The 13437-nt window shown below is 44.2% G+C and overlaps 1 protein-coding gene across 7 annotated transcripts in view; it reads right to left on the minus strand.

The window, feature by feature from the left end:
- LOC143354445 (pleckstrin homology domain-containing family G member 5) overlaps window positions 1–13437 on the minus strand; it is a 130559-nt gene that overhangs the window by 56811 nt on the left and 60311 nt on the right. Inside the window, exon 2 of one of the 7 annotated variants that reach the window (XM_076788536.1) lies at window positions 3656–6538. The exons of the other annotated variants lie outside the window; for them this stretch is intronic. Coding sequence (XP_076644651.1) covers window positions 3656–3700 — 45 coding nt within the window. The 5' untranslated portion in view covers window positions 3701–6538. The remainder of the gene's footprint in view (window positions 1–3655; window positions 6539–13437) is intronic. 7 annotated transcript variants of the gene reach the window in all.

Consider the following 13437-nt stretch of genomic DNA (forward strand, 5'->3'; position numbering starts at 1 on the left):
CTAATGGCGGCTGAAAAATCAATTTGAATCGACACCGCCGCGCGCCGTTTCGACGGCGCTTCGAAAAAAACAACGTCCCTGCCAAAGTAATGTTCCGTGTCGTGTCCGAGATAATTTCCGACGAGCGAATCAACAGCGAGATGGATCAATGGCGCGCCTACTCCCGCGAGACCGGAGTCCCAGAAACGAATTATGAACGTACACCTCGTGTCAACTTTGTTGCCAACTTTTTTTTGAGAGGATTGGAAGTTTCACAATTTTTCTCCGGTTTGGCAGACAATTCGAGGGTTCTCGAGAGAGAGGGGACATTTTTTAAATAATCCCGTCTACGTGCACTATCAGCCTGCAAATTTTTTGATCTCTGTCTCTGCCAACGAGGATGATGTCGCAGAAATATTCTTTAATTCCAAAAGCTTCGAATATTGTTAACCTTTCATGCTCGGTGCATTTTATGTTATTGTATTAGGAGTTATTAACGAATCAATGCATAATATTAAAATACATTTAATCGCACAAAGTTATAATAATATGCTAATTAAAAAGGTTAACACTTCGACCGTCGACTCAGGGACGACAAAAATGACTAAAATCGAGGCAATTTACCCCTCTTATCAGGCGAACTAAAATTTTTTTAATTCGTCAATTTTTTCTTATTTCTAAGATTTTTAATTTCCTTTGGTCCTGATTTTTAATTTCTTTTCATTTCATATTAAGAAGGGGTTAGCAGAAAGACCGGAATCATGGCAACCGTCGAGCTACGTTTTCCACAACGTGGTAAAAAAATATGTAACTCGTGTAATTTTGATTATTTTCGCTTGAAAAAAATCACACGTGTACTACAAACACTAACGAATATATGTGCAAAATCTCAATAAAGAAGGTTCAATTGTTTTTCTGCAAAAAATTCCTAAATGTCCACGCAGAAACGGCCTCGGGAGTACCCCGTTAACGGTAGTGCACGTGATCTATGAATCGGTACAGTTGTGCTAAAAGAAATAATACATCGAAAACGATCACCCAGAGTATCAATAAAAGCTCCGCAGACGTTTATTCTCGAGAATAGAAGCAACTAGCCTCGCATAGAATTGCGCCAATAGATCTATCCCCAACGACGTCGTTCAAGTGGGTTAACAGCCTAAGGATCACATTCCACTATAAGTTCGACCAGCGAGGATCGTCTGGGTCTCCGGGATCCGCGACGAACGATGACAATAATTTTTGTTGCCCGGGAAGAATAACCAGCTCGGTCATCCGTGCGGACAGGTCGATCGATTCGACTAATGGATGATCGGTTTTCAGGTCGTCAGTCATCGCTCCACCTGTCCCTTCTCGATCGCGTCGCGTTTATAGGCTTAATGCACGCCTTTCAACGAGACACCTCGATTACGTTTTAATTGCTCCCGCGGTGATAATCAGTATCTTGCAACGGAGCCACCGCTGAATCCTGCGCTGTTCGCGAACCGACCCATTTCCGAACCGTCGCTGGGAAACGTTCCTTTGAATCGACACGTTAATCGCGGTGAACACCGTTTAGAAGACGGATCCGGCGTATTCGGATTTTATAGAGCGTGGCATAATAATCGTCGTACAGATTTCCGATCTCAAACAGACACGGATAATCATGCAGAAACTCCGTCTCGATGTAATACTGATTTTCAATCCACTCGCGAAATTGTTGCACGCTTAACGAACGAAACGGCGACGCAGGTGACATTTAATTAAACGAGCTTGCGTTCGACAAGTCGGAATTATAATGTGGATAAAATATGCTGCTATTAAATTAATGCAGATGCTTCTGACCGGCGAGGGTTGTTCGAAAAGAAGCCTTACGTTTGAACGAAAAATTGAAATTACTGAACCAGGCCACGGACTTTTTAATCGGAAATTCAATTCTTGCTCGCAGTGTGTTTGTAAGGGGGTATTCTGATGTTTAAAAAAAATCTATTTTTTGAAGGGTTGTCTTTGAGTGTAAGTGTTTTCGAGTGCGTGTACAGATCTGTTTGGATGCAACTCCCAATTGTGAAGAACAATAATACCCTATAAAAAAATATATATATAACTTATAACATTTTGATTATGTGTACTTGGAAAAATTAACGTATATATCTCAAACACCCGTGAATATGTGTGCCAAATCCTGATGCAAAAAGTTCACTAGTTCGTCCGAAAAAAAATACCTCAAAAATTCTGGAGCAAGAAAATCCTGGGACTTCCTTTTCAGTACATCGAGAAAGATTCTAATTTTTACGCAACGTAGGGGAACGATGCGTCGCTGGAAGATTATACCGAGGTGGTTAGTGTACCAGGGATGTTTCAGAAACGGCACTTAGCTGCAGGAAACGAGGGGCCCGGGCCAGACAATGGATTCCGACGACGCGCAAATGGATCGCGAGTTTCTGGCTGTTCAGGCTTAATCGAAAAACAATCCAATTCGGATCACGATTTCCCGGGGCAATTATCTTTCCCTCTGATCAGCTGGAAGTGCCAGACTTCCGTGACGTTTTCGCGGAACTAGGTCGACCCCGTTAGATGACTGTGCTGAAAGTTTCGAGGATCCTTAGGCCTTACAACGGCTATTTCAGCTGGAGAGGGGGGCGGGGGAGGGGGGGCGGTGGAACACGTGTGCCAGCCGGTAACACTTTATCCGCTAATAGCTGGCAACGTAACGAATTAATATCCGCGGGAACCGAGCCACGAAGCACCGGAGTGCAGCTCCGGATTCCACGATCACGGATCTCCCGCGGTAATGAAATAAATTGGCAACGGGACAGAAATGTTTCGATTCGAGAACGCACGAAAACCGTCGAATTTTAATGTTGAAGAGCCTTTAGAATTGACTTTACTTTGTGTTTTTATCGAATGGATATATTACAGTAACACTTTAACTTCAAACGTTACGATATGACCATTTTCATTTTACCCATATAAAATTGAGAGCATTTTTCCATCGAAGAAATGTATACATTTATACGTACAGGGTGGTACAAACAAATTTTGGTATAACATCTTTTTTGTGCGAAGCTTCGTTTTCGAGAAAATCGAGTTTGAAAATGTACGTCGCAGTCATTTTTAGCGATGCCTCAGAGAGGACGGTCGAGTGCGAAGAGCAAGAATTAAGAGAAGCACGTTTCAGGAAAATATTTAAACAAAAATCCACAAATAAATAATTATACTGCGTATCGTACAACAAATTTGGCACTTGATACCTTGGAAAGTTGCCAAACAATGAAAGTACTGTTGCCAAACAATCACTGTACTGTTGGTTGTGTCACACGACATCGTGTTTAATAGTATGGCCTCGTGTGAACAATTTTTAAATTCTTTAAATTCTTAAAATATAACAATAGTCAGCGGGGTTTATGGACGTCATGCCTGAAGGGTTAATCAACTGAGCAAGAATGAAAATAGTCAGAGGAGGAGGTAGAAACGAGCTCTACCCCTGTCAGAATCACAGCATTCCAGAGTAAGATGAAGCAGGCCAGAAGAAAGAGAAAAGAGAGGTAGAGAGAGAGAGAGAGAGAGAGAGAGAGAGAGAGAGAGAGAGAGAGAGAGAGAGAGAGAGAGTGAGAGGTAGAGACAGAGAGAAGGAAGACAGTCCCGAAGGATGAGTGGACCCGAGAAAGCTCTCAGCTGGTCGAGTGTCGTGTTACGGTACCTGAACGCGGCCCATCGGTGGCGACACCACCAGGAAGATTCTCATGGTGGCCTTGAGAAAGTCATCCTGGTTGCGGTTAGTCTCGTGTAGACCGGCCTCCGAGATGCTGGCGCTGCTGTGGGTTGGTTTGCGGCGCACTTTGCGCCTGATGCTGCCGACTAGCCTTCGCCAATCCTGTCCGGAACCGGTTGCGCCAGCAGCACCGGATGCCGCACCGACAACACCGACACCGCCGCCACCACCCCCGCCCCCGTGGGTGGGCGCATCCTGGCCCTCCGAGGACTTCGAGGGGCTTAAGTCGCGACTCGGCCGACGACTTAGGACACCGCGGCTTGGCGTGCCAGCAGCGGACGACAAGGACACCGTGCCGCTCCTGGTAGTCCCCACCACCGGCTGCGGCCCACCTAGGCAACCGTTGACGGGGCCCGAAACCTCAGCGCCCCAACCGGTGGACCCCTCCACCGGTCTGCCACCGCCGGGCCCGGTTGCCCCACCACCGTCGCCGAACGAACCAATCGCGTGCCGTCCGATCCCGCTGCCGATGCTCAACCTGCGCGCTAGCCTAACCAGACTGAGACGAAGCCGTCCGATCACTTCCGACTCCCCGCTGTCTTCCGGGCTTTCCAGGCTCCGGATGAACCGGTTAATCGGGCCGATCCTTAATCCGTTACTTTATCAGGCCGACGAACGCTGACAGCGCCAATCAAAGTCAACCGCCGCTTAACTGTTTGATCTCTTCAGATCTTGGACTATCGAGATGGCAAAGTCAAAAGGCGATCCAAACCACGATCACTTGACGAGGGTATCCTTTAACCGTGGGATCTCTTCGGACTCCAGCCGATTGGGATTCAGGCGCTATGCAATCTTTCGCTTGATCTTGGATTATTTATTTAACAAAGAGAAAAAATGCAACCAAAGCGTGCTATCTTGACTAAGCTGTGCCTTAGCTGTCCAATCTCTTTAGCCTCTATCTGAATCGTCTAATCGTGTGCAGCTACTCTTTGATCATATAGTGATCGATTTAGCAAAGACAAAAGGGAGACCAACGTGTGCTAGGTAGACTAAGCCGTCCCTTAGCTTAGCTCAATCCCTTCAGATTCTAACTGAACGGTCTAATCTTGTGCAGATACTCCGTGAGCTTCGAGCAATTTCCTTAACAATGGCAGAAGATGTAACCAAAGGGTGCTAGCTTGGCTAAGCTGTCTCTTAGCTGTCCAATGCGTTTACACGCCAACTGAATCGTTTAATCGTACGCGGCTACTCTTTGATCATCCAGTAATCGATTTAGCAAAGACAAAAGGGAGACCAACGTGCGCTAGCTTGACCAAGCTGTCCCTCAGCTGTCCAATCCCTTCAGACTCCAACTGAATCGTATAATCGTGTGCAGGTACACCTTGATCCCTTACCGATCGTTGCCGCTGAAGACAAAAGGTGGGCCAATGTGTGCTAGCTTAACCAGGTTGTTTCTCGGTCACCCGGTCCTCCGGTTTATCTTGCGCAATTAACTTATCACAGACAAAGCGTGTTAGCCTAACCAAACTCTCCCTCAGCGGTCCTATCTTCCAAATTTATCTTGCACAATTGATTTACCAAGGACCGGCGGCCAATCAACGGAGCGACCAGCTAAACTAGACTGTTCCGCGGCCGTCAATCCTCCAGTTCATCTATCGATTCATCGAAAACAAGAGACATGACCTGTCCCAAGGGACCTCTCTTATACGAACCGTATGAACCCTCTCGAACAGGTCCCAGTCGTCCCGATCCTGTCCGTCTCAAGGGACCATCAGCACCGAAAGCTCGTTACAGTTGGCACCGTTGGTCCAGGACAATTAGGCTCTTCGGAGTTCTCGCAGCACAGACGCGTCCTCTCTCCATTCGTTGTTCTGGTTCGTATCAACCATAGTTCAAGGCGAGACCCAGCCACGGCGCTCGAACCCCGGCCGATCGATCGATGTATCGATTCCCGGAGTCCTGTGTCCGAGTCAGCCTTCTTCCGGGCTCGTTTCTAGGTTACCGCGGAAATCCGATTTCTTATTGTCTCCGGGAACTTCGGATCCTGCGACGCTCGTAAAACTGCTGGGAGCCGGGGTCCCCGCGTCCGCTAATCACCCTCGATCAATTCCAGGACACGGTTAACCCAGGAGACCCAGCTATCCCCTAAGCTCTATCTCCGGAATGGTCTCCGCGGATCACTCGCGAGCCGTTTCCTCTTGATCTCCTCCGGTGTTATCGATACCCTGGCCACGTAGCCGAGACGGCACGTCCCAGACTGTGCACCGACTTCCCGAGTTTCAGAACCGGTGCCAGCTAGCCTAGCATTTGCCTAATGCCTTCGAGGACGCCTCCGTGTCGATACAGCCGACGCAACGACCTCTGGCGTGGCGCTGTTCATATATAAATCGCTGTTCTCGGACACTTCGCGGGTGAAGATCTCATCCGGTCTAAGTGGTCGGTCCTCGCGGAACGATCATTCTCGAGGAGCCTGGCAAGTTTCAGCGACCTCGGCTCGAAGCGTGCCGTCTCGGAAAGCTACCCCGGGCAGAAACTTTGGAATCTTTCGCCCCTAGAGGATCGAGGACCGATTATTTCCATTGAACCACTCGACTCGGAACGGGACGCCTCTTTGAATTACCCTGCAACGGCTCACCAGGAGGTCCTACGAACGTGATCCTTCTGGATTTTAGCTTCGACTCCTTGTCCTGCTAAACCACGAACCTCAGTTAGCTATTTCTTTAAAACGATCCCTCGTTTTATCGGTTTCTCTCTTTTTCTTTCTCCCGTTGGTTCAGAGTTCGTTTGCGCTGCTGATCCTCGCTGATTGGGCACTCGGTGTGTTCAGGGGTCCACCTTAGCTTTCGCGGGACAGTTTGCGTTGTCTGGCATCTGCGTAATCAACGAATCGAATCAGTGGACGCCGGCCTGGATCGAGGCTGCTCGATCGACGCTGGAAAATCGAGTCAACAGAGAATTGAGTCCAGAGAGGATCTTGCTCTCTCTCTCTCTCTCTCTCTCTCTCTCTCTCTCTCTCTCTTGCTTTCTCTCTCTTGCTCCTTTAGGTTAATTATGCTACACGGTACTTTGCTAGAATCGTACGCTCGTGGATCTACTAGAAATTGTTTGCCTGCAAACGCGATCGTGTTCACGTGCACCGAAGCTTTTCGTATCGTTCGATTATTTACATAGTCGGCTAAGACGTGTAGGTTTGCACGAGAGTTATAGAAATTGTTGGAACAGGTTTTTCAGTGGGATCGGTTTTTGCGAGACCGCCGACGGGAGTTCGGACACGGGAAATGGTTAGTTTAAAAAATTACGGTGATCTGGGGCGGGAATGTATAATGAAGACGTCGAAGTTGCTCGGGGTGATTAACGTTTCCTCCTTTTTTCTTTGCGAACGACCCGTGTTTCGCAGAGACTCTGACGAACTTTTTGCCGGTGATGACTCCGATGGTTTTCGGTGCGATTTAATATTCTGAATAAGGTGGCGAACGGCGCAGCCGGTTCTTGGGTTGGGGTAGACTTCCGGCAATTTGATTTTGGCCCGAGGTAGAAACCGTTCGAGATGGGGTTAGAGGCGGGCCTTCGGCGGGATTCGAGTCACGTTCCAACAAATATGAATTAGTTCTGGGTTCAATACGATTTGAAGAGACTTGATCTAAACCTGGTTACGCGTAGCTGGGTCTGGGTTAGGCGCAAACTTCGTCAAACTTCGTCAAACAATTTTGATCTAGATTGTGTTGAACGAATTTAAAAGTGGAAAGAATTTTGAACAGACTTGATCTAACCCTGGTTAGGTCTGAGTTAGGTTCAAACATCATCAAACAATCTCATTGTAATCTCGGTAGGTTAGAATGAATTTGAGATTGGTTTGATTGGGACTTAACTAGATTCAAGTCAAGAAATATGAATTAGTTCTGGGTTGAATATGGTTTGAAAAGGATTGATCTAACCCTGGTTAGGCACATTTAACCTAAGTTCGATATGAATGAGATAGAATCAATTTGAGATTGGTTTACTTAGGTATGAGATAAATTTAATTCACGTTTGAACGAACTTGAGTTTGTTTGGTTAAATCTGATTCTGAACAAACTCCACTTGATCTTAGTACAGTTTTAGGTTAGGTCTGTGTTTGACACAAATTGTGTTTAAATTAAATTTTTAGATGAGTCTTCAAATTAGTCTCAATCTAGTTTGACTTAGTATCATCTGCCTGATAGAACATTAATTAATCTTGTTCGAATCATATTAACGTTTGTTTCGATTTTATTTAATTCTTAGCCTCGGTTTCAATTTCCATAATTGTTTATAGCTTATTTACACTTTGTCGAACAATTTTCCATCACCTCTGTCTTCGTTCGTTAATGTAAAATTAATTGTAGTACCATGAATAGAAGGATATTCCTTTATTTTTAAGGTTCTCTTTCCCCGAGCTGATTGTCTGACTAATGCCTGCCACTTCCACTCGAGAACACAATCAAGAAGAAACGTTACCAGCAATGCATTACAAGAATATTTTTCCATTACCGTGTACACCGTGATAAAGAACAGAACCGGATACTTCAAGAGCATAATATAATTAAAAACAGAAATCCCAGAAGTGGAAGCGGCCAGCAATAGTCAGACACATCAAGGAAATATATCTCGGTTTACATGCGTCCGGAGTATTTACTCTGCGAAACTCCGGGACAAATTATATTAATTTTCCAACCTCCTACGAGTACACGCCTGTTGGAATGCATGTTCCGAAACATAAAATTTGTTAATAAGATAACGTTTAAGCTGAAGTAAATCGTTAAATCTTCTTCAGATGCAGAATTAAAAATAACGAGGTAAAATTATATATCGTAGCTTCAAAGGTTGAATTTCTTCCTTGAATTCTTGACATTTTTAAACAGAATATTCCAGAGAATTGTTCATACCAATATTTATAATAATGGAAATTCTTGAGAATATCTCGATGTAACAATCTATTACGTATTTTGTCTGAGATGAACTTCGAGTTGCATGGAAATATTTGGATTATTCATTCGTGGGCCTAATATTTATTTAGCCCGGGAGCCTCGAATGATCACAGTTCAAATTCAAGCATTCCCGGGGGGGGGGGGCTGGAACGGGTCTCGGTGCATTATTGAGTAGTTTGTATGCGGCGGGTCTCTTCGGATCCTCAGAACGACGGCGATTTTTTCGCGGCCGCCGCCGGCGAATAAACTTCGTCGAAATGAAAAGTTTGGCTCCTCCCCCGTATTGATTAAGGCTCGATTCAACGATTCCCCCTGACGGGGGTGGGGGGCAGCCGATTCGAGTGAATCTGCGCGGAAGAACAAATCGAGTAAGCAATTTCATCCAACTTATACGAGGCCGCCCCGCGCAAAAATATAAATACCCGGCCCGGCCCGACTCGGCCCGACGATGCACCCGGCACGATCTGCATCGAGCTTCGAACGTGTTTCGAGTTTGAAAGAATGCCAAGTAGGCGAGCGAGCGGAACGGAGAACTTCGGAAACTCGCTACTGATAGTCCACGGCGTGAAAAAAATTTAATAAAACGCCGGGGGATACAATAACTGCAATTTAGGCACCCGGAAAAATATAAAACGTTGTTTCATGGGTCTCGAAAACTTGTGACAGGGAAGGAAGCGGATCTAAGTGACTTTCAATTCGAAATGCAAATTGTGAAGGGATGGCAGGAGGGGGCTGAGAGCTGAAATGATTCGAATTATTTCGATTTGTGCACCGGGGGTTTAATCTTCTTTCGTCTTTTGTGTCAACTTGAAGGATTTATCGTTCGTGAAGAAGTGCAATCTTCCTGCAATCTTTTAAGTTGAAGAGACTTATCTTAATTCGGACAATCTTATTTTAGCTTGAACGATCTTATCCGAGTGCAAACAATCTCTTAATTTAAAAAGTCTCGTCACAGCTCAAACAATCGTATTTCCGTTCGAACAACTCCGATTTCATTCAGCCTTATTTTTTTCTTCATTGTGTCCATTTGATATCAAGGAAAAATTAAAGTGTATATTTACATAAAATATTAATGAGACGTCGTTCCAGAAATCCCCAAAAAATTATAAAAGTTACTCATCGCAAATATACTAGACAAATGATCAAAAATAATTTTTAAACAAATGCATGAACTCTGGAAACTCTAAAATACTCTGAAGAATAGCAGTGAAATCTAAGTACCATATTAATTCTGTTAAATCATATCCTCTGACGTGAACAAAGTTAACTAGAGCAGACTAAACAAAGAATAATCAAACTTTGTGCAGCTCTGAAATATAAAATATTGAAAAAGTTTCGTCCGTGATAGAAACGAGATAGAAAAAAAAATTCAAATAAAGTAGAAGATGCACCGACTAAAAATAATTGAATTTCACTCAGCTCGAATGGATTTTTTAAACAAACGTAGGAAACATAAAAATTCCACGGGAGCTTCGAAGAATAGCAATCTGGGCGACAAAGTCATTTTAATTCGATTAATTTCGTGGACATTTTAAGTTTTAAATCGAGTACGAAGTTAGCGGCGATAAAAACTGCGGAGCGACAATGAGAGGTGGATGATAAATGCGATTTCCTGGCAGAGATAGGGGGAGCTCGGAGGGAAGCGTCGTCGGTGAGAGAGAGAGAGAGAGAGAGAGAGAGAGAGAGAGAGAGAGAGAAAGAGAGGAGCGCAATAACTTCGCCTTTTCGACAAATTTGACGAGCTCGCGATTCTCTTATTCAGCGTCAAATTAACGCTGTCCCCTTCACGGGGTGTTCTGTTTGCCTTCCGAGTCTTCTCCTTCTTTCTCCATTTTCCCTTCGAAATCCTCCACCCCCCACCCCCGTTCTCTGTCTCCTCTCCCCGCGCTTCTGTAATCCGCTTCACCTCCACGCCGAGCTCTGAAATTTACCGGAATCCGTCCTACTATATCCTCGGCGCGAGTCGTTCTTCTACGTTTCATTATCCGACGTTCTACTATACGTATCTGGAATTCATACGGTCCAAATTGTTTCTAAAGCTTATTCCGATACTCGCCGCCTGAATTTTATAACGTCCTCGCGTCCCCGGCCTTGCGAAATCTACCTCAAACTCGTCGCAGACAATTTCAATTTTTAACGACAGGAAACCTCGGTTTTACGATTTTTCCGAGCGATTTTTATATGTGAATTAACACCTTGATTTTGTTTCATTAATTTAGCATTCGTTCCTAGCTTCGTGGCATTTTCGTTCACCGGGTATCGATGACGTAATATTCTGAATGATGCGCCAAGGTCAATGAATATGGGAACAGATTCGTTCCAGACACGAAAATTTTGATGAAATTTACATGGAGAATGGGTTCACGGTGAAACGTTTGGCAGAGTTTTTTGTTATCAGAGAGACCCTTCATGTTGGAGGGATGAAAGCGGCTCCCGAAGATAGGGGTTGAAAGCAGGTTCTTCGGAAATCTCGAAAATCGCTGGATATGGGAGCAGAATTTTTAAATTTAGGGGGATCTAATCGTTAAGTTGCGAATCTTTATGCGGGATAAAAATTCTCTGCGTCGAATCCGGTTCAGAAGTTCAACTCACCCTCTGCTTCAAATTCAAAGGAAACAGCGTCGCTGTTACTTTAGGATTTGTTTTAGGGTCGCGACGATTATAATTACTTTGCCATTATTTATTGTGTGCCTCTAATGGACACATACTGGCAACAACGAAATAGAATTTTATTTCCGATTGAAGGAAATTCATGACATACATGTTTACACTATTGTGCTATGGGTTAATACCAGAATTAGTCAACATTAGCACATTTTTTATTTTACCGTCATTCAGATTTTAAAGATGAAAAATTTATCGAATAAAATTCTTTGATTGATCATATAAAACTAATCAGACCTAACCCAGGTCTAACACCGGAATTAGTAGTAGTAAAAATTACGAAAAGCACATTTTTTATTTCACTACTCTTCAGATTTTAGAGATGAAAATTTATCGAATAAAATCCTTTTATTGACTACATAAAACTAATCAGACCTAACCCAGGTCTAACACCGGAATTAGTAGTAGTAAAAATTACGAAAAGCACATTTTTTCTTTCACCACTCTTCAGATTTTAAAGATGAAAAATTTATCGAATAAAATTCTTTTATTTACTACACAAAACTAATCAGACCTAACCCAGGTCTAACACCGGAATTAGTAGTAGTAAAAATTACGAAAAGCACATTTTTTATTTCACCACCCTTCAGATCAGAAATCTGCAGCCATGAAAAATTTATTCAATACCAAAGTTAGAATGAAGCCAGCCGGTCTTACAAAATAATGCAAAACAGTCGCATCCAGCGTTCCCTAAATCGAGTGTGAAGAATTTATGGAATGGCAGCTCGTGTTCGCGCAGGCGAGCGTGTGCCAGTTGAAAACCACAAATTCCCGGGTTCTTCAGTTTCAAATTGAACACGACCCCGGATCGCTATCGCAGTCACGGCACCGTCGGGGCCACGAATCGTTGGATTCTCTCGGATCGGCCACGAGAAAGAGATCGATGTGTTGACTGACTGCGCAACGTGGCGCAACACCAAAGAAATTATTTGCCCAAGTACACGGGAAACGAACGTCGAGGCTGGTTGGTACGCGGCACACATTCGACCTGATTCGACGGGGGCTAATCCCCCTCCGAGCTGCGCTTTTCATCGGTTACGCGAAAAACGAGCGTAGGGCAAAATTCGGTCCAGACTTCTCGCGTCTACATTTTTCAAATTGATTTACCGCGTCCCTTTAAAGCGCGTCCTCTTACGTACAGGTGGCTGGAGAATGGAGAGAAGTTTAAGACGTCCTTTTACGAGCCTCTTGGTCTCTTCCACGTTCTTCCACGAAATCGCTCGAGTTTTACGTTCCTCGTAGGACTATTATTTACCGGGGAATATGCTGCGAATGTTGCCGAGAGCCGGCGCGAAAGACGTATGGAGACGTTGTAGGGCTCGCGTGTTTCGGGCGAAAGTGATATTATGCGAGAATTTAGGGATTGCGAATCTCTGGACTGATATTTGTATTGTGACTAAAAAGTGGGAGTACGAAATCATATAATATTTTCATTGCGAAAATAAGAAAGGGTATCTGGATACACACCATCGAAATAAAACAATATAATAGTTGAAATTCGTAGAATTTAGTCGTGCTTGGATAGGGCAAGGGACCCAATTACTGTGGGGGTGCCAATCACTGTGCCTGTATTACTTATACTTATTTTTAAAGAATAATAAATCGCTGTTTTAATATTCATTATGCTTTAAAGATAAGTAATAGGCACAGTAATTGGCACCCCCACAGTAATCGGGTTCCTTACCCCAGAATTTTATCCGATATAGAATATTTTCGTCACATATGACCATTTTCGAAAATAAAAATATTTAAGGGCATTTGTGTATTAGTTTCGGCTTGAAAGGATCGCTAAAAGAAGAAAGAATTTTTCAACTAGGTCCTGTGGCTTGTAATCGATGGCGAAAATTTGTATTTTGCATAAAGATTTGCTGGAAGCTTTTAAATACATGAAGATTGGCAGGAAAGAATCTGATCGTATCAACGAACGAAGGAACAGCGTAGTTCGTTAAAAATCGCGCGGAAGAATTCGTAGAAGCTTTTAAGCACACGAAGATTGGCAGGGAAGTGATCAACATGGAGATCCTTGGTTCCTCCATTGGCCAGATCGAGATACGCTCGCTTCCCATTTAATCGAGAACCCACCCCAAACAGATCCACAGATCGGAGTAACATTCTCGAGGCAGCCGTCGAGATCCAATCCATTTTTCCTCCCGTTTTGCG

The sequence above is a fragment of the Halictus rubicundus genome, chromosome 5, assembly GCF_050948215.1.
Source record: "Halictus rubicundus isolate RS-2024b chromosome 5, iyHalRubi1_principal, whole genome shotgun sequence".
In the NCBI taxonomy this organism is placed as follows: Eukaryota; Metazoa; Arthropoda; class Insecta; order Hymenoptera; family Halictidae; genus Halictus; species Halictus rubicundus.